At 48.8% G+C, this 17,772-nt stretch overlaps 2 protein-coding genes and 1 long non-coding RNA gene across 3 annotated transcripts in view; 2 read left to right on the forward strand and 1 right to left on the reverse strand.

Moving 5' to 3' along the window:
- Positions 1-3,053: 3,053 nt before the first annotated feature.
- Positions 3,054-10,666, forward strand: LOC139361254 (protein FAM90A5-like). The gene is made up of 3 exons (XM_071089835.1): positions 3,054-3,106; positions 8,830-8,935; positions 9,591-10,666. The coding sequence occupies exons 1-3, from the start codon at positions 3,054-3,056 to the stop codon at positions 10,551-10,553; spliced, it is 1,122 nt and encodes a 373-aa protein (XP_070945936.1). The 3' UTR covers positions 10,554-10,666.
- A 1,005-nt stretch (positions 10,667-11,671) lies between these two features.
- LOC139361253 (uncharacterized) overlaps positions 11,672-17,772 on the reverse strand; it is a 63,995-nt gene continuing 57,894 nt past the window's right edge. The window contains exon 6 of the long non-coding RNA XR_011618810.1: positions 11,672-12,539. This is a non-coding gene — a long non-coding RNA (uncharacterized lncRNA). The remainder of the gene's footprint in view (positions 12,540-17,772) is intronic.
- On the forward strand, positions 14,133-17,193 carry LOC105471729 (protein FAM90A5-like). The gene is made up of 4 exons (XM_071089834.1): positions 14,133-14,255; positions 14,743-14,942; positions 15,402-15,510; positions 16,167-17,193. The coding sequence occupies exons 1-4, from the start codon at positions 14,133-14,135 to the stop codon at positions 17,127-17,129; spliced, it is 1,395 nt and encodes a 464-aa protein (XP_070945935.1). The 3' UTR covers positions 17,130-17,193.

Here is a 17,772-nt window from a genome sequence, read left to right on the forward strand (position 1 = left end):
GTTTGTAAAACCCTGTAGCACAATTATTACCATGCGGGAGGCCTTTAACAGTCGTGATGCTGATTTGAAGAACACTGAAGTAAGAAATTTACACAAATAGGTTGGGTATACGGGAGTCCCTCCTAACTTAAAGCAACCCTTGCTCCCCTCTGCCTAAAAAGAGTGGAGAGGCCAGGCACGGTGGCTCAGGACTGTATTCCGGGTACTCTGGGAGGCCAAGTTGGGCAGATCACAAGATCAGGGGTTCAAGACCAGCCTGACCAACATGGGAAAGCCACATCTCTACTAAAATACAAAAATTAGCTGAGCATGGTGGTGGGCACCTGTAATCCCAGCTACTTGGGAGGCTGAGGCAGGAGAATTGCTTGAACCTGGGAGGCAAAGGTTCAAGTGAGTCAAGACCATGCCACTGCACTCTAGCCTGGGTGACAGGGCAAGACTCCATCTCAGGGAGAAAAAAAAAAGAAAGAAAAAAAAGTGGATAAGAACTGAAACAGGTTTAAAATTTTACCTAATTGGAAATGCAAAGTTTACAAAAATAATATTTCAAATAAAATGCTAAATGAGTGCTCATTGAATTTTATGCCTCCACAAAATAGGTTGTGAATTAACTTCCACATCTGTTAAAAGCCAACACAGTTGGGCAACCTCCGTGTCTGAAATTCACATGTGGCTCAAATAAGAATTATACCTGGGAATACTCCAAAGTTTAAATATGGTATCCCCTGTGATATTATGAGGATTTACTGTACATAAAACAGGTTGTCTTCCCTTAAATCTGAAAATCATATTATCTTGCCTAAATTCTCCAAAACGCATCACTCTGCAGTATCCTATGGTGGACATAGGTTTCCTGACCAATGAGCACTAAAAGTCAGTGTGTGCGACTCACCTATGTTCTTATCAAAATGGAAATCCCCGAATCCCACCAGTTAGAATAACATGTCAGAATGTCAGATTTTTGGAATCTATAGGTTTTCTGTAAGGTTATTAGGTATCGATTCCATTTTTAAAATAGTTATCAATATATTTAGATTACCTATTTCTCCTATGTTTTAATATTAATAGATTATGTCTTTTAATTCATCCAGTTGGTCTAAGTTACCAAGTTTGTGAGTTATGGAGATTGTAATATTCTTTATGATTTTATCATCCATGGGCTCTCTAATATAAAGGCCTCTTTTAATTCTTCTATTATTAGGTTGGTGCCAAAGTAATTGTGGTTTTGGACCGTGAATTTTAAATTTTTATAATTAGGCTGCAACACATCTTTATTAATCAAAATAGAACCCATTACAATGGACTGGGCACAGTGGCTCACGCCTGTAATCCCAGCACTTTGGGAGGCTGAGGCAGGTGAATCAGGAGGTCAGGAGTTTGAGACCAGCCTGACCAACGTGGTGAAATCTCGTCTCTACTAAAAACACAAAAAGTAGCCAGGTGTAGTAGCATGTGCCTGTAATCCCAGCTACTCAAGAGGCTGAGGCAGGAGAATCTCTTGATCCCAGGTGGCAGAGGTGGCAGTGAGCCGAGATTGCACCTTTGCACTCTGGCCTGGGCGACAGAGTGAGACTCGGTCTTAAAAAAAAAAAAAAAAAAAAAAAAAAAAGAGAGAGAAACCATTACATTGAACACATTTTTGTCAATGAGAAATAAATTTATTTATTTCATGCTTTCAGGGTTCGATAAACTCTTGGAAAGCATTTTCTGCATCCTGTTGGTTGTGTAAGTGTTTTCCCTGCAACAAGTTGTCAAGATGCTTGAAGAAGTGGTAGTTGGTTGGCGAGAGGTCAGATGAATATGGCAGATGAGATAAAACTTCATAGCCCAGTTTATTCAACTTTTGAAGCCCTGGTTGTATGGCTTGTGGTCATGCGTTGTGGAGAACTGGGCCCTTCATGTTGACCAGTGCCAGCTCCAGGTGCTGCAGTTTTCCATGCATCTCATCGATTAACTTGGCATACTTCTCAGATGTAATGATTTCACCAGATTCATAAACTGTAGTGGATCAGAAGACCGGCAGCTGACCACCATACAGTGACCATGACCTTTTTTTGGTACAAGTTTGACTTTGGGAAGCGGTTTTGAGCTTCTTCTCAGTCCAACCAGTGAGCTGGCTGTTGTATGAAATCCACTTTTCATGGCATGTCACAATCTGAACAAGAAATGGTTCAATGTTGTTTCATAGAACAAGAGAAGATGACACTTCAAAAGGATGATTTTAAAAGTATTTGTTCCGCTCATGAGGCACTCACTTATCAAGATTTTTCAGCTTTCCAATTGGCTTCAAATGCTGGATGACCATAGAATGGTCGACATTCATTTCTTCGCCAACTTCTCGTGTATCTGTAAGAGGATTGAATTCAGTGGTTGCTCTCAATTGGTCGTTATCAACTTCTAGCCCAGAGTCTGGGGCTGAGGCTGCCATGACCACCCTGTTCTCTTCCTTCTGGGGTCCCCAGGAAGCTCCCAGGACTGAATGATTCCCACAACATACAGTGGCCAGGATGGGAGGGCTGGAGGTCAACTACCCCTCACCCCTGCCACCACAACCAAGAGGCCCCTATGGAGGTTGGCCCTGAGCTGTGTGTCCCTGTGGGATGCAGGCTCCCACGGAAACTTCAGGGGATGAGCATGGGTCCTCCTGGCTGACAGAGCCTGGTGGGCACTGGGTGTGTGGGGCCTGTGTAGGTAGGTTGGACAGCACTGAGTCTAGCCAGGGAGCCGGGGACTGGTGTGGCCAAAGTGGGCAACAATATGTTACCAGAACAAAACTACAGTGCAATCAGCCCAGCTGGGAGGGAGAAGGAGGCCTGCCTAGCAGGACCATCCACCCCTGTCCTGGCCCCAAGTCCATACGGCCTGCCTGTACTGGATATTGCCTGGTCCAGGAGGCCTGGGTATGAGGGTCTGGTGGTGTGTCCCTGGGTTCCAAGCCTTGGTGGTCCCTTGGGAGCTGAATATCCTCTGGGCAGGAGGAGGGCCCGTGGTCCACTGTTTCCATCGACCCCTGGGGGTGTGCCCCACCCCAGCTTCTCAGTGCACATGGGGACATGGACAGGGCTCCTCACCTGCTCTGTGGCTCCAGCCCTGAACAGCTCACTGGGTGACTCTGACAGCTTCCTCCCCAAGCGTGGGTCTTCATCTGTTGGAATGGGGTGTCCCAGGCCCCCTGCAGGCAGGAACCCACCCCCAGTTCCTCTGGTGGGCCCTCCTGGGCTTTCTTACCTACTGGCTTGTGAGACACGGTTGGCCAAACTTGGTGTCCTATTTTTATGTTGGCCTTTTTCTTAGTGTGTGTTTTCTGTAACTACTGCTGTGTAGATCTTCTATTTGAGTTTTAGGTAGAGAATCTTGCCCACCCAGAGGGCCTCCACCCCAGAGAGCCTCCACTTCTCCCCCCGCTGGGCTGGTCCTGCCTATGCTCCGCTTGGTGTGAATGTTAAGTGTGATCGATCCACACGGCTGCTTGACACTGCATCTCCTTCCTTCTTGTTGCTGAGGCCAGTTCTGTTCTCTCTTTCTCCACCTGAACTGCACTTGAAGCCAAGATGAAGGATGAGAAGTGGTTGCTACGAAGGACCCTCCTGCAGTGGATCTGCTGTGAGGAGGCTGTGCTGGCCCAGCCTGTCATTTCCTTCTCTAAGCTCATTCCAGAGGTTGGCAAGGGGCGGCCTGTCCCCACCTGCTCTTGTCGCCCGTGAATAAGGAATGGATTTTACAGTTCCAAATGGTTGAACAAATAAAATACTAACAATTCATGACACTGAGGAGTTTCCATGTCCATAAGTAAAGTTTGATGGGGGTGCGGTCATGCCCATCTCTTCACAGGCCATCTGCAGAAGGCTGCTGTTGTGCAGCCATGGCAGAGTTGCATCCTTGAGGCAAAGATCAGTTGGCAAAGCTGAAAATATTGACTCCTGGCCCTTTAGGGAAACAGTTTCCAGTCCCTGGTATAAGGGCTGTGTGGCAGAACCCCAGGATTTTGGTCAGCTTGTTCCTCACTCAGAGCCTGCTGTGGCCTTCGCTAGTATGTCTGCAAAGTCTGCGTGCTATGGTGCCTCTCATGGGGCGTTGAGCTCTGTTGGTCTAGATTTCAGGGTGTCTGCCTCATGATCACCTGTCTCACCAAGAGAGACCCTGTGGCCAGATTCAAACTAGCAGGAGCAGTTGGTCTTTGGCAGCAAGGATAGCTTAGTGCTGAGCTGCCACCCACCCTGAGGTGGTCCCATGACACCCACTGTCTCGGTCAAGGTTGGGGCAGGGCTGGTGTCCTGAACTGCCCTGCGATGTGGATCGTAATAGCCAGCGGGGAGAGGGGGTTGCTATTACTCCCCATATCGTGGGGAGTGCCTCACCCCCTGAGATGTGGATCGTAATAGCCAATTACTCCCTTCTGCAATGTGTGTCCATTATTAGCAGTCTCTTTTGTTCAGGATATTACGAATAATTTCACAGGTTGTGTGTAAACAGCCTGCGATACGAGAACGAATACCATCCTCTGCACCTCCGGATATTAGGAACCACATCACACAATGGGTGTACACTTTTTGGGAGGTTTGGGATAATGTCGTCCTGTGTTTCCCTGAATATTCAGAGAAATATCACAGGGTGGCTATACACCCACTACTTTCTTGGCAGGAACATCATACTTTACCTACTGGAAATTAGGAGCAGTATCAGAGACTGGGTGTCAAGCCACTGTCATACTGGAAGTAATATCATGCTCTCCCCCACAAGTCATGAGGAACAATATCACAGCGGGGTGTGTATCTTCTCCGGTAGTGGGAGTAGTATCATCATCTCTTCCTTTAGATAACAGGAACAATATCACAGGGTGGGTGTACAATCTGTGTGTTTTTGGAAGCAATGTCATTCTCTCTTCTTCTAGGTTTTACGACTCATATCACAGGCGGGGTGTACACCCCTTGTTATATTGGATGGAATCTCATCCTCTTTCAACCTGTAACTTTAGAACAATATCCCATGAGGGGTATCCATCCCTTCAATATTGGTACTAATACCATCTTCTCCTTTCCTGGATATGAGAAACAATATCACAGGAGGGTGTACACCCCTTGCAATGTTGGTAGTAATGTCACCTCTCCCCTGTGGTTATTAAGGACAAAATCCCAGGGTGGCTGTACGGTTCCTACTTTATTGGGAGTAATATCATCCACTCACCCCCTGGATATCAGGAACCATATCAGAGAAGAGGTGTCCACCCCCTTTGATATTGTCAGCCATATCATCTTCTTCCCGCCTGGATATTAGGAATGATACCCTGGGACTGGGGGCGGTGTACACCCACTGCGATATTGAAAGTAAAATCAGCCTCTTTCCCGCTAGATATTAGGAACTATATCACAGGTGTGTGTGCACCTTCTGGGATATTGGTAGTACTCTCAGCCTCCACCTCGCTGCATATTAGGAATAATATATGGGGGGCAGGGTGGTTACACGTCCTGCAATGTTGAGAGCAATATTCTCTTTCCCCTGTACATTAGGAACGACATAACAGGGGTCTGTATGCCTTCTGTGATATTGGGATTAATGTTATCCTCTCCCACACTGAATGGCAAAAACAATATCACAAAAGGGTGTACACCCCCTGCAATATGGCTAGTAACATCATCGTATCTACCTTTGGATACTAGAAACAACATCCCAGAGGGTGTGTACACTCCCCTGCGATATTGGGCATAATGTTATCCTCTCATCCCCTGGATATTAGGAACGATATCCCTGGTGGTGGGAGGTGGAGTACATTAAGAACAACATCATTGGGTGGGTGTACACCCCTTGCAATATTGGATGTAGTATCATCCTCTCTTCCCTAGGATATTAAGAACAATAACACAGGAGGGGTGTACAGCCCCAGCCCCTGCGTTATTGGGAGCAATAGCATGTTCTCCCCCTCTTGATATAAGGAACAGTATCCCAAGGTAGGTGTACATCCCCTGGGATATTGGGCGTAATGTCATCATCTCCCAAAGTGGATATTGAGCATAGTGTCACAGGGGGGTGTACGCCTTCTTTGATATTGGGAGTAATATCATCCTCTCCCCTCAGGATTGTAGGCAAAATATTGAAGGGGTTTTACAACTCGTGCGATATGGTCAGTATTATTATCCTCTCCCCACCTAGATGTTAGGAACTATATTACAGGCGGTTGTACACTTCTTGCGATATTGGGAGTCATATCATCCTTTCCCACTCAGGATATAAGGAAAAAGATGACCGAAGGGATGGACACCCACTGCGATAGTTTCAATAATGTCATCCTCTATTCCCTGGCTATTAGGAATAACATCATAGAGGGGTGTACACTTTCTTCGATATTGGGAGTAATATCATCCTCTCCCAGCTGGATATCAGGAACAAGTCTATTAATTATTAATATTAATAAATATAGTAAAAATTAACAGCAATCATCGATACTAATAATCACAATAAAGATAGTATAAATTAATACTGGTAAAAAATGTTAACGATTAGTATAATAATTAATCACAATATCACTATTAACAATAAAATAATGATATCAGCAATTAATGTTACTTAAATCAATACTAAGTGATGTTGGTAATAAAATAATAATTAATATTAAGAAGTACTAATATTGTTAAATGACATTAATATTACTAATTATTTTCAAGCATGCATAATCTTATATTTAAAATAATTATCCATAATTAATAATGGTATCCTATTAATTGTGTCATTGATAATTATTAAAATCAACATAGATGTTTAATAATTAATCATATTATTACTCCTGATACCGCAGGGGGTATACACCTACCTGTGATGTTGTTCCTAATATCCAAGGATGGAGAACATGATTTTAGTTTTAATATCATAGTAGGTGTGCAATCACCCTGTGCCACTGATGCTAATATCTAGGGGGTAGAGTATGACATGACTCCCAACATAGCAATGAATGGAAAGCCACCCAGTGATATTGCTCTTAATATTCATGGAAGAAGGGTATGATATTACTCCCAATATCGCAGGGAGGGTACAGCTCTTCTGTGATATGGTTCCTAGTATTCAGAAGGGGAGAGGATGAAAATAATTCCAGTATCACAGGCTGTGTTCACCTGCCCTGTGATATTGTTATTTATATCCTGGAAGGGAGAGGATGATATTATTCCCCGTAGAGCAGGAGGCGTACACCCAGCCTGGGATATTGTTCCTAATACCCATGGAGAGGAGAGGCTGATATTACTCCCAATATGGCAGGGGGTGTACATCCACCCTGTGATATTCTTCTTAATATTCCAAGGCCGAGAGTTTGATATTACTCCCAGTATCGCAGACACTGTACACCCCCGTGTGATACTCTTCCTGATATCCAGAACGGGAGAAGATGGTTTTAATCCCCATATTGCAGGAGGTGAACACCCACTCTGTGATATCTTTCCTAATATGCAGGGGGAGAGAGGAAAATATTATTCCCAATATTGCAGAAGATGTACACATGTCTCCCCATGATATTGTCCTTAATAATCCAAGGCACAGAAGATGATGTTACTCCCAATATCACAGAAAGTGTACACCCCCCAGTGATGTTGTTCCCATGATCCAGGAGGGGAGGGCATGATATTACTTTCAATATCGCAGGGGGTGTACACACCCCCAGTGATACTGTTCCTAATTTCCACCGGGGAGAGGATGATACTACTCCCAATATCGCAGGGATTAAAAACATGGTGATGCACAGTGTCTGTAATACTAGGAGTAATATCAACCTCTCGGCCTTGAAATATAAAGAAGAATATCACAGGGTGGATGTACACCCCCTGCCACATTGGGAGTAATATCCTCTCCCTTCCAAGATATTAATAACAATGTCACAGGGCCGGTGAACACAGCCTGTGACACTGGAATTATTGTCATCCTCTCCCCCTCCGGATATTAGGAATCATAACACAGAAGAGCTGTACCCTCCCTGCGATATTGGGAGTAATATCATACGCATCTTCCATGAACATTAGGAGCTATTTCACCGGGTGGCTATCTATTCATTGCTATGTTGGGAGTCATGTCATACTCTACTACACTGGATATTAGGATCTGTGTCACAGGGTGAGTGTACACTTATTGCGATCACAGGTAGCTGTATACACACTGCAGTATTAGGAGAAATAATATGATTAATTATTAAACATCAATGACTGATTTTAACAATTATCGATGATACTAATAATAGGATACCATTATTAATTATGGATAATTATTTTAAATCTATGATTATGCATGTTTAAAATTAATTATTACTATTAATGTCATTTAGCAATGCTAGTAGTTCATAAAATAATCATTATTTTATAACCAACATCACTTAGTATTGACTTAAGTAACATTAATTGCTGATATCATTATTTAATTACTAATAGTGATATTGTATTAATTATTACTAATATTAACATTTTTAACCAGTTTTAATTTTTACTATCTTTATTGTGATTATTATTATCAATGATTACTATTAATTTCTATTGTATTTCATAATAATAATAATTAACAGACTTGTTCCTGATATCCAGCTGGGGGAGGACGATGTCAGGTGGGGAAGCTTCGTGCAGGTTCCCCATGACAGGGGGAAAAACAACGGAATCCAAATACTGGTCCTTACTTGGGAAGCCAAGAAGGTCACTGGGAGGATGAGAAGGTTGGCACATGAGAGAAGGTGCAGAGGTGGAAAGGGCACAAGAGTTCCATTTATTTATCACAAAACACAGAACAGGACTGGGCCAGAGACTGAATTCTGTCTGTCTCCTGGGGAAAACTGGGTGCATGGCCTGAACTTTTTCTCTTCTGCAGGCAACAAGACCCGCAGAGGAAGGCTCCCAAGACCTTTACTTGGAAACCTTCGGAGAAGGCGCTGCCAAATCGAAAAGCATCCACGGAATCTTGGATTTATCTGAGGGTGAGTGTCACCCTGGGTCCCTGTTCTTTGCTCCACTAGGTCACTCTGGTTGATTTACTTTCAGGTTCCCGTGTGTGTGAGGGGATCGGGGAACCCCTCTTCCCTGCCTTCTTGGGGTCAGGGACTCCACGATCCTTCCAGGTCCATTTGATTCCAGGTGAAGGCATCTGAAGATGCCGCATTTCCTGTTGCTTTCTTTCTGTGCAATGATGGCAAGCCTGCCAACAACATCTTCCTAGTGGCGTGAGGAAATTAGTCCCTCAGAGGCCCCAAACATGGAGGAGGCTCACCCCAGGAACATGCATGTTTTCAGAAAAGACGTCCTGGGAACCCTTGAGCCACCAACCTGCCTTCAAAAGGGCATTAGTCCGTCCTACTTCATGGAAGGCTGAGTGGAGGCGCTTTGATCCAGTGAATGCCAAAGATACAGTCTTTAGAAAAATGGTGTTCTTAGATCATACCTGGAGAGTGCATTTTTCATGGGTCTTGTCCCGATCAGCACTCACGTTGAGGATCTGTCCCTATTTCCAAGGACCGCCTGTCCATACCGTATTAAGAATTTCCTGCTGTGTGCACCTTGTCTTTGGATGTGGTTGATTTCCATGTTGGCTCCATGCCGAGGAACTTCTAACGTGTGTGATCTCCTTTCTTTCAGGTTGTAAGCAGGCCAATGCCGGTCAACACAGCCAATAAGAGGCCACACGTGGACCCTGCCCTCACTGATGGCTCAACTACCAAAATGTCTGACACCGTATCTGTCTTGGCTTCACTATCTCCTCTCAGAAAAGCCAGTCTGAGCTCCTCGTCAAGTCTCCAACCAAAGGCACGACAGACAGGGGCTGTGGCCGACATCCCTCAGCCTGGAGTCAGGCAGCAGGGCCCGAAGCCTCTCGTCGTGGTGAAGCCGACACACAGCAGGCCTCAGGGTGGCTGTCGAGAAGTTCCCCAGGCTGCCTCCAAGCCCCACGGCCTGATCCGGGTCATCAGCCCCCAGGCACAAGACAAACGTCCTGCGGTGACCTCACAGCCCTGTCCACCAGCCGACACACACAGCCTGGGCCTTGGCTCCAATCTCAGTTTCAGGCCAGGAGCCAAGAGACCTGCCCAGGCTCCGACTCAGGCTTGCCTGAACTTCCCCAAGAAACCGAGAATGGGTCCCTTCCAGGTGCCCGAAAATGCCATCCAGGGAGGTGAGCTGGGGGCCCCGGAGACTCTCCAACTTCCGCCAGCTGCAACCGAACTCAGACCAAGTCCGTCACCCCAGATGAGCAGGGGGACAACCGCCCAGGTGCCCAGCAGCGACCGGCAGCCTCTGCACAGCAGACCTTGCCTGCCTACTGCCCAGGCCTGCACCATGTCCCATCACCCAGCGGCCAGCCACGATGGGGCCCAGCCTCTCAGAATGCTCTTCCGGAGACTAGAAAACGGATGGTGGAGCTCAAGCCGCCTGACAGCTCCCTCGTTTCCCTCTTCTGAGAAGCCGGGAGCCTTCCTCGCTCACAGCCCTCATGTCTCAGAGAAGTCTGAGGCTCCCTGTGTTCCCGTCCCACTGAGTGTCCTCTATGAGGACCTTCAGGTTTCCTCCTCCTCAGACGACAGCGATTCTGACCTGGAGTGAGACTACAGGAGGCCGGGGCTCCATTGCATCCAGCTCCCGTGACTTGGAGGAGTATGTGGGACTGAGGAGCACAGAGCAGAGAGCAGACTGTGTGTGGTGACTCCCAAGCTCCCCGGCTGTGGTACTTCTGTGGATGTTGGAGCCCAGGCCAGGCAGGGACCAGATGCAGAGACTCTGCCTCATCGAATTCTGGTGAGGGACATCGTAGTTTGCAGGGCTCTCCGGAAACCCGCCACCAGAAGCTTCTGTGCCAGTGAGTCGTTGCCTCAGAAACTGGGTGAGGGCGACGCGCGGGAGTCAGACTTCAGCTGTGATGTCAGTAGGAAACTGGGGAATGACTGTGTGTTTGCTCTCCAGATGACTGAATCAGGGAACAGTTAGGGAACCCTGAGAGATGCAGGCCTTCAGCTGTGCCCCGCCCTGACAGCAGTGTTTTGGACGCTGTGAAGCGTTCTGCGCAAAGCGTTCTTGGGGTGTTTCCTCAGCCTGGAAAATTGGGCTCTGGAATGCCGTTGGAAATAGGTGTGTTTAATTTGTTTTGAAGTGAATAAAATTCTCAAAAAGGTGACGTATTCCCTTTTGACTTTCATTCCGTATTTGTGTGTAACTGATTTTCCAAGGGCTTGAAAATCTCTTGACTTGTCAGTAATCCAAGTCATTATGTCTCTGAAACAGAGTTGATTGAGGGGACCGCAGGTCTTCGCAGGACCTGTGACTTCTTAAACATCCACAGGGGCAAGAGAACCTCAGCCCCACTCTACCAACACGCACCTAGTCAAATTCCTCCAAGTGAATCTCACGCACGCTAACACGTGGGGAGCGTTGCTTGCACCACGAGTCCCCATTTGGCTCACCGCGATGCCACGTGTGGGGGTTCAAACTGTTACGGCCCCCATGAAGTGGTTTCCGGATGTGCGTATGAACGAGGCACACTTTCATTCGCCAAGTAGAACCCAGTAAAGCTGAAGTAAACTCCCAGATTTGGGATGTACTTCAGAGGTAGAATATTCATCCCGTCTTCTTTCTGGATGCCTGAGCACCGGGCCTTTCCATGCTTCTCCCCCGATCCTAAGTGTAGCTGAGGTCGAGACTCACTGAAAGCTCTAGGTAAAGATATCCCACCATGCACAGGCTATCTCCGTTCTCTGACCTGGGAACAACTCTGACCAGGATTCCACATCTAGGAGGCCTCGGAACTGAGTGGGATTTTCTGAGCGACACCAAATGGCTGCTCCCTTTCCGCCGCCGTTGAGGGTCGTTACCTTGATTATCCAGATCACCTAGAAAGTATCAGTATCCAGAATCAACAAGATCAACTCTCTGCTCCTCTGACAGCAGAAGGAGCATGACCAAAAGGAACCAAAGAGCATGGCAGCAAACGATATGACTGGAAAGCTCAGAGAACAGCCACAGGGGGATGTAAGCAGGCGTTCCCACCTGATCATGAATAATTAATGAAGCGCAAATCCAGGGGGAATCGAGTTTCAGCAGGTGCAACTCATCCAACGGGAGATCGCCGGAGGGCCAACAAGATTCAGCAACTGAGAGTTGGGTGTAGTATCAAGTGGGACGCGACTGGTTCCAAAGCTCTAGAAGACCATGGGGTCACTTGGACCACGTGAGAAAATGCCCCCAGTATGCTGGTTCAGCATTCTGACTCCTGCCTGTCTCTTCCCGCCCAGGGAACTTGGACCCTAACTTGTGCAGGTGCAGATGACGAAGGGCAGAATGAGGGGACGAGGCACCCAAGTTCCCCGACAAGAGAGTTCCGCAGAAAGTCCGCTGGATCTTCGCAAATCCAGAGAAATGGCAACGGGACCCAAGGAAATAGAGCCCCACCAGTGTCCTGGAGACTCTTCAGGCATAATGCCTGGAGCCGCAGGACGAGCTGAAAAAGGAGCCAGGCAGTGAAGGACAAAGCGGTGTTGACGTTCTTCATGTGGGTTTCCCAGTGCAGTCCAATTCACGGTGGTTTCCAAGGGCCTCCTGGAGGAGAAAGCACGTGAGGGTGTGGTCAGGGTTTTCTGCTGACACACTTACTGTGGGGAAGAAGGAGAAGCTCTGAAGATGGATAACGGCCGAGATTGCATGTCAAGGTGCACCTCCTTGATGACACCGAGGCCTACGTTGAAATAGAGTAAAAATGGTCCAATTACACTGTGCCTATTTTAGCACCTTGTTTAAAAAAAAAAAAGATGTAAAACAAGACAGGGGTACATGCACCAGTGCTACATACCTGACGCGAAACATCTATTCTTCAAAGCTTGCGGCTGTACAGGTAGGTTTTAGAATGTCTGTCCCTAGTGAACATCGTCTTAGAATGGGCTGGGCAAATAGACATTTCCAGGTCATGTAATTGGATTAAGTTGATTAGGTTAGGGTCCGTTTCGCGTCAGGGGTCCAGAGGCTGTATAAAAGGCAGCCTGGAAAGCAAAGGTCCCTCTCCGCCCCTTCCTCTGGCTTCCTGAAGGCTGCACCGCTTCCAGCAGGGCTGCTCAAGCACCTGCCCATCTGAGCGCCAGCGCACCTGTCCATCTGAGCACCAGCCGAGGAAAGAAAGTAGACCTGTAATTTCAGGTTAGTTTCCCTGAACGACTGTTTGTTTCACGTAAGCCCTGAGGGGTTGGGGGAAAAGAGACAAAGGAGAGTGAAAGAAACAGATCACACTGGGGCTCGCTGGTGGGGTAGGATGTGTTCTCCTTATCCGTAATTCTTGGAACAGAAAGCGAGAAAACATTTCCATCTTCGTGCCTGGGATAAGAGCCAGATGGAAATGCAAAAAGAAATTTACTCCAGCACGCTGAATTGGTGGGTAAATGGAAAAAGAACTTTGGAAAAGGGGTGGTTTGCCCTTTAGCCTTGTAAGAAATTCATAAGCTACTTGTTCAGCATTTGTTTAGATGAATTCGTATGGCGTGTGTAAAATACCAGAAAAATAAATAAAGAGGGGCTGGAGCTAAAGCCAAAAAGACAGAGCGGGAAAGACCATCACCTGTTAGTGTGGTAGAGAGGGAGTTAACTTCTCTCGATGAATTTGTGTTTGGAAGTTGCCAAATGAAACGGCAAGAGTAGCGATTCGAGTTCTGATAGGAAGCATCCCTTATCCCTGACTTCAAGCAGACTTGCCAAGGGGTGACATCGGCCATGCCCTGTAGCTTCGATTCTTTTGTCCCTCAGGGGAGAGAGAATCACTGTGTCTTCTACTGGAGTGAATGGTGATAGACCTAAGTCCAGTCTCCAGAATCAGTTGTTTGGTTGGGATTGAAATCTCAACTCCAACTCCACATACCTAGGCCGTGGGCCGTGTGGCAGGCCAGGTTTACTCTTGGACCAGGTAGTCACGGCAGAGGAACACACAATATCTGAGGATGCACACACCACATTGTGATCCACAGATTTGACCGACGGGTGGTGAGGTGTCCTCATGACCACACCGTCATGGAATTAGCTGGGGGTTTCTTGTGGGTGTGTGAATATCCAATGTGCCTAACCATCGCTTTGCGTGTGTTTGTGTGTGATTCAGGTGACCCAACCATCAATCCCTGAAAAAGGCGGCCATAAAACGCCCAGGAGATGCAGATGATGGCACGTCGTGACCCCAAAAGTGGGGTAAACAGACTCGTGAGAGCCCAGACCCTCCAGAAGCAGCAGAGGGCCCCAGTTGGGCCAAGGGCTCCCCCACCCGATGAAGAAGATCCCAGGGTACGTGTAGCCCTGGAATCTTTTGGGTATTGAGAGGGGAGAAGGGGGCGAGTGTCACACGGTCCTCAGAGACTGGGTTGGATTCCAAAGAGTTCTGCCAGCACCACCCGGGTTGCTTTTCCCATCCAAGGTGGACCTGGCTTGGGACCTCCTCCCCGGCCCGACAGGTCCCTTGAGAGACTCTTGGGAACAACCTCCCTATCCACTCAGAATCCTGTGTAGCCAGGTTGGGCTGTGTTGCGGACATCGAGTTCACAATCGTCCCTGCTAGAATCCTGAGTCCTTCCTTTGAGAGTTCCTCCGTCACATGGGCTTTGGGAGGGAACATCGTAACCGAACCCTCCCTCCACTTAAGGGCCCCCATGCCGGTGTCCCCTCTTTGGAATCCTCACTCAGTTCTGAATTCACAGTCCGTCTCAATGTTGACATTGGATCACTGCCTGTGGCTTCAGCTCATTCACTGACATCACTTCCTTTCCACCCACAGGTCAAGTGCAAAAACTGCGGGGCCTTTGGGCACACGGCCAGAAGTACCAGGTGCCCCATGAAGTGCTGGAACGGAGCCCTGGTTCCCCAGACCTTTGGGAGAAAGGAAGGGAAAGAAAACCGGAAACCATGGAAGCCTCAGGTTCGAGGGAACCCTGAGCCCTGGAACAAGGAAAAGGGAGAGAAGGAAGAGAGACCGAGGTGAGCAGTGGGAGGGGTTTTCACCATCCTTAGGGTACTGCCACCTAAGGACACGGTGCCTCTGCACCTGCACACCGTGTGCCTTTCCGTCTCCGGGACAGGGAAGGAAAGCTGCAGAGAAACAGACCAGAGCTCCGTGTCCTCCCGGGTTCCCCACCCAGGAGCTCCTTTGGCTCTGGGAGATTCAGGGACGGGGGCCAGGTGGGGGCACTTTGTGCAGGTTCCCCATGACAGGGGGAAAAGCAACGGAATCCAAACGACAATCCTTACTTGGGAAGCCTAGAGGGCCACCAGCAGGATGGGAATGTTGGCACATGAGGGAAGGTGCAGAGACGGAAAGGGAACAAAAGTTCTATTTATGTATCACAAAACACAGAACGGGACTGGGTCCCAGACAGGGTTCTCCCTGTCACATGGGGAGAAGCGGGGAGCAGGGCCTGAACTTTTTCTCTTCTGCAGGCAACAAGACCCGCAGAGGAAGGCTCTCCTCCAGATCTTTTCCGGGACATCTCCGGAGAAGCAGCCGCCAAATCGAAAAGAATCCATGGAATCTTGTGATTATCTGAGGGTGAGTGTCACCCTGGGTCCCTGGTCTTTTTCTCCTCTAGGTCACCCTGGTTGATTTACTTTCAGGTTCCCGTGTGTGTGAGGGGATCGGGGAACCCCTCTTCCCTGCCTTCTTGGGGTCAGGGACTCCACGACCCTTCCAGGTCCATTTGATTCCAGGTGAAGGCATCTGAAGATGCCGCATTTCCTGTTGCTTTCTTTCTGTGCAATGACGGCAAGCCTGCCAACAACATCTTCCTAGCGGCCTGAGGAAATTAGTCCCTCAGGGGCCCCAAACATGGAGGAGGCTCACCCCAGGAACATGCATGTTTTCAGAAAAGACGTCCTGGGAACCCTTGAGCCACCAACCTGCCTTCAGAAGGGCATTAGTCCGTCCCACTTCATGGAAGGCTGAGTGGAGGCGCTTTGATCCAGTGAATGCCCAAGACACAGTCTTTAGAAAAATGGTATTCTTAGATCACAGCTGGAGAGTGCATTTTTCATGGGTCTTGTCCCGATCAGCACTCACGTTGAGGATCTGTCCCTACTTCCAAGGACCACCTGTCCATACCGTATTAAGAATTTCCTGCTGTGTGCACCTTGTCTTTGGATGTGGTTGATTTCCATGTTGGCTCCATGCCGAGGAACTTCTAACATGGGTGGTCTCCTTTCTTTCAGGTTGCAAGCAGGCCAATGCCATTCCACACAACCAATAAGAGGCCACGCGTGGACCCTGCCCTCACTGATGGCTCAGCTACTAAAATGTCTGACACGGTATGCGTCTTGGCTTCACTGTCTCCCCTCAGAAAAGCCAGTCTGAGCTCCTCGTCAAGTCTCCGACCAAAGGCACGACAGACAGGGGCTATGGCCGACATCCCTCAGCCTGGAGTCAGGCAGCAGGGCCCGGAGCCTCTCGTCGTGGTGAAGCCGACACACAGCAGACCTCAGGGTGGCCGCCAAGAGGTTCCCCAGGCTGCCTCCAAGCCCCACGGCCTGATCCGGGTCATCAGCCCCCAGGCACAAGACAAACGTCCTGCGGTGACCTCACAGCCCTGTCCATCAGCCGACACACACAGCCTGGGCCTTGGCTCCAATCTCAGTTTCAGGCCAGGAGCCAAGAGACCTGCCCAGGCTCCGACTCAGGCTTGCCTGAACTTCCCCAAGAAACCGAGAATGGGTCCCTTCCAGGTGCCCGAAAATGCCATCCAGGGAGGTGAGCTGGGGGCCCCGGAGACTCTCCAACCTCCGCCAGCTGCAACCGAACTCAGACCAAGTCCGTCGCCCCAGATGAGCAGGGGGACAACCGCCCAGGTGCCCAGCAGCGACCGGCAGCCTCTGCACAGCAGACCTTGCCTGCCTACTGCCCAGGCCTGCACCATGTCCCATCACCCAGCGGCCAGCCACGATGGGGCCCAGCCTCTCAGAATGCTCTTCCGGAGACTGGAAAACGGATGGTGGAGCTCCAGCCTCCTGACAGCTCCCTCATTTCCCTCTCCTGAGAAGCTGGGAGCCTTTCTCGCTCACAGCCCTCATGTCTCAGAGAAGTCTGAGGCTCCCTGTGTTCCTGTCCCGCTGAGTGTCCTCTATGAGGACCTTCAGGTTTCCTCCTCCTCAGAGGACAGCGATTCTGACCTGGAGTGAGACTACAGGTGGCCGGGGCTCCATTGCATCCAGCTCCCTTGACTTGGAGGGGTCTGTGGGACTGAGGCGCACAGAGCAGAGAGCAGACTGTGTGTGGTGACTCCCAAGCTCCCCAGCTGTGGTGCTTCTGTGGATGTTGGAGCCCAGGCCAGGCAGGGACCAGATGCAGAGACTCTGCTTCATCAAATTCTGGTGAGGGACATCGTAGTTTGCAGGGCTCTCTGGAAACCCGCCACCAGAAGCTTCTGTGCCAGTGAGTCGTTGCCTCAGAAACTGGGTGACGGCGACGCGCGGGAGTCAGACTTCAGCTGTGATGTCAGTAGGAAACTGGGGAATGACTGTGTGTTTGCTCTCCAGATGACTGATTCAGGGAACAGTTAGAGAACGCTGAGAGATGCAGGCCTTCAGCTGTGCCCCGCCCTGACAGCAGTGTTTTGGACGCTGTGAAGCGTTCTGCGCAAAGCGTTCTTCAGGTGTTTCCTCAGCCTGGAAAATTGGGCTCTGGAATGCCGTTGGAAATAGGCGTGTTTAATTTGTTTTGAAGTGAATAAAATTCTCAAAAAGATGACGTACTCTCTTTTGACTTTCATTCCGTATTTGTGTGTAACTGATTTTCCAAGGGCTTGAAAATCTCTTGACTTGT

Source organism: Macaca nemestrina, unplaced genomic scaffold (genome assembly GCF_043159975.1).
Source record: "Macaca nemestrina isolate mMacNem1 unplaced genomic scaffold, mMacNem.hap1 Scaffold_119, whole genome shotgun sequence".
In the NCBI taxonomy this organism is placed as follows: domain Eukaryota; kingdom Metazoa; phylum Chordata; class Mammalia; order Primates; family Cercopithecidae; genus Macaca; species Macaca nemestrina.

Coding starts and splice junctions, on each gene's coding strand:
- LOC139361254 (XM_071089835.1), top strand. CDS start 3,054: ATGGACAGGGCTCCTCACCTGCTCTGTGGCTCCAGCCCTGAACAGCTC. Junction 3,107..8,829: donor AGCCCTGAACAGCTCACTGG/GTGACTCTGACA, acceptor TCTCTTCTGCAG/GCAACAAGACCCGCAGAGGA. Junction 8,936..9,590: donor AATCTTGGATTTATCTGAGG/GTGAGTGTCACC, acceptor CCTTTCTTTCAG/GTTGTAAGCAGGCCAATGCC.
- LOC105471729 (XM_071089834.1), top strand. CDS start 14,133: ATGATGGCACGTCGTGACCCCAAAAGTGGGGTAAACAGACTCGTGAGA. Junction 14,943..15,401: donor GAGAAGGAAGAGAGACCGAG/GTGAGCAGTGGG, acceptor TCTCTTCTGCAG/GCAACAAGACCCGCAGAGGA. Junction 15,511..16,166: donor AATCTTGTGATTATCTGAGG/GTGAGTGTCACC, acceptor CCTTTCTTTCAG/GTTGCAAGCAGGCCAATGCC.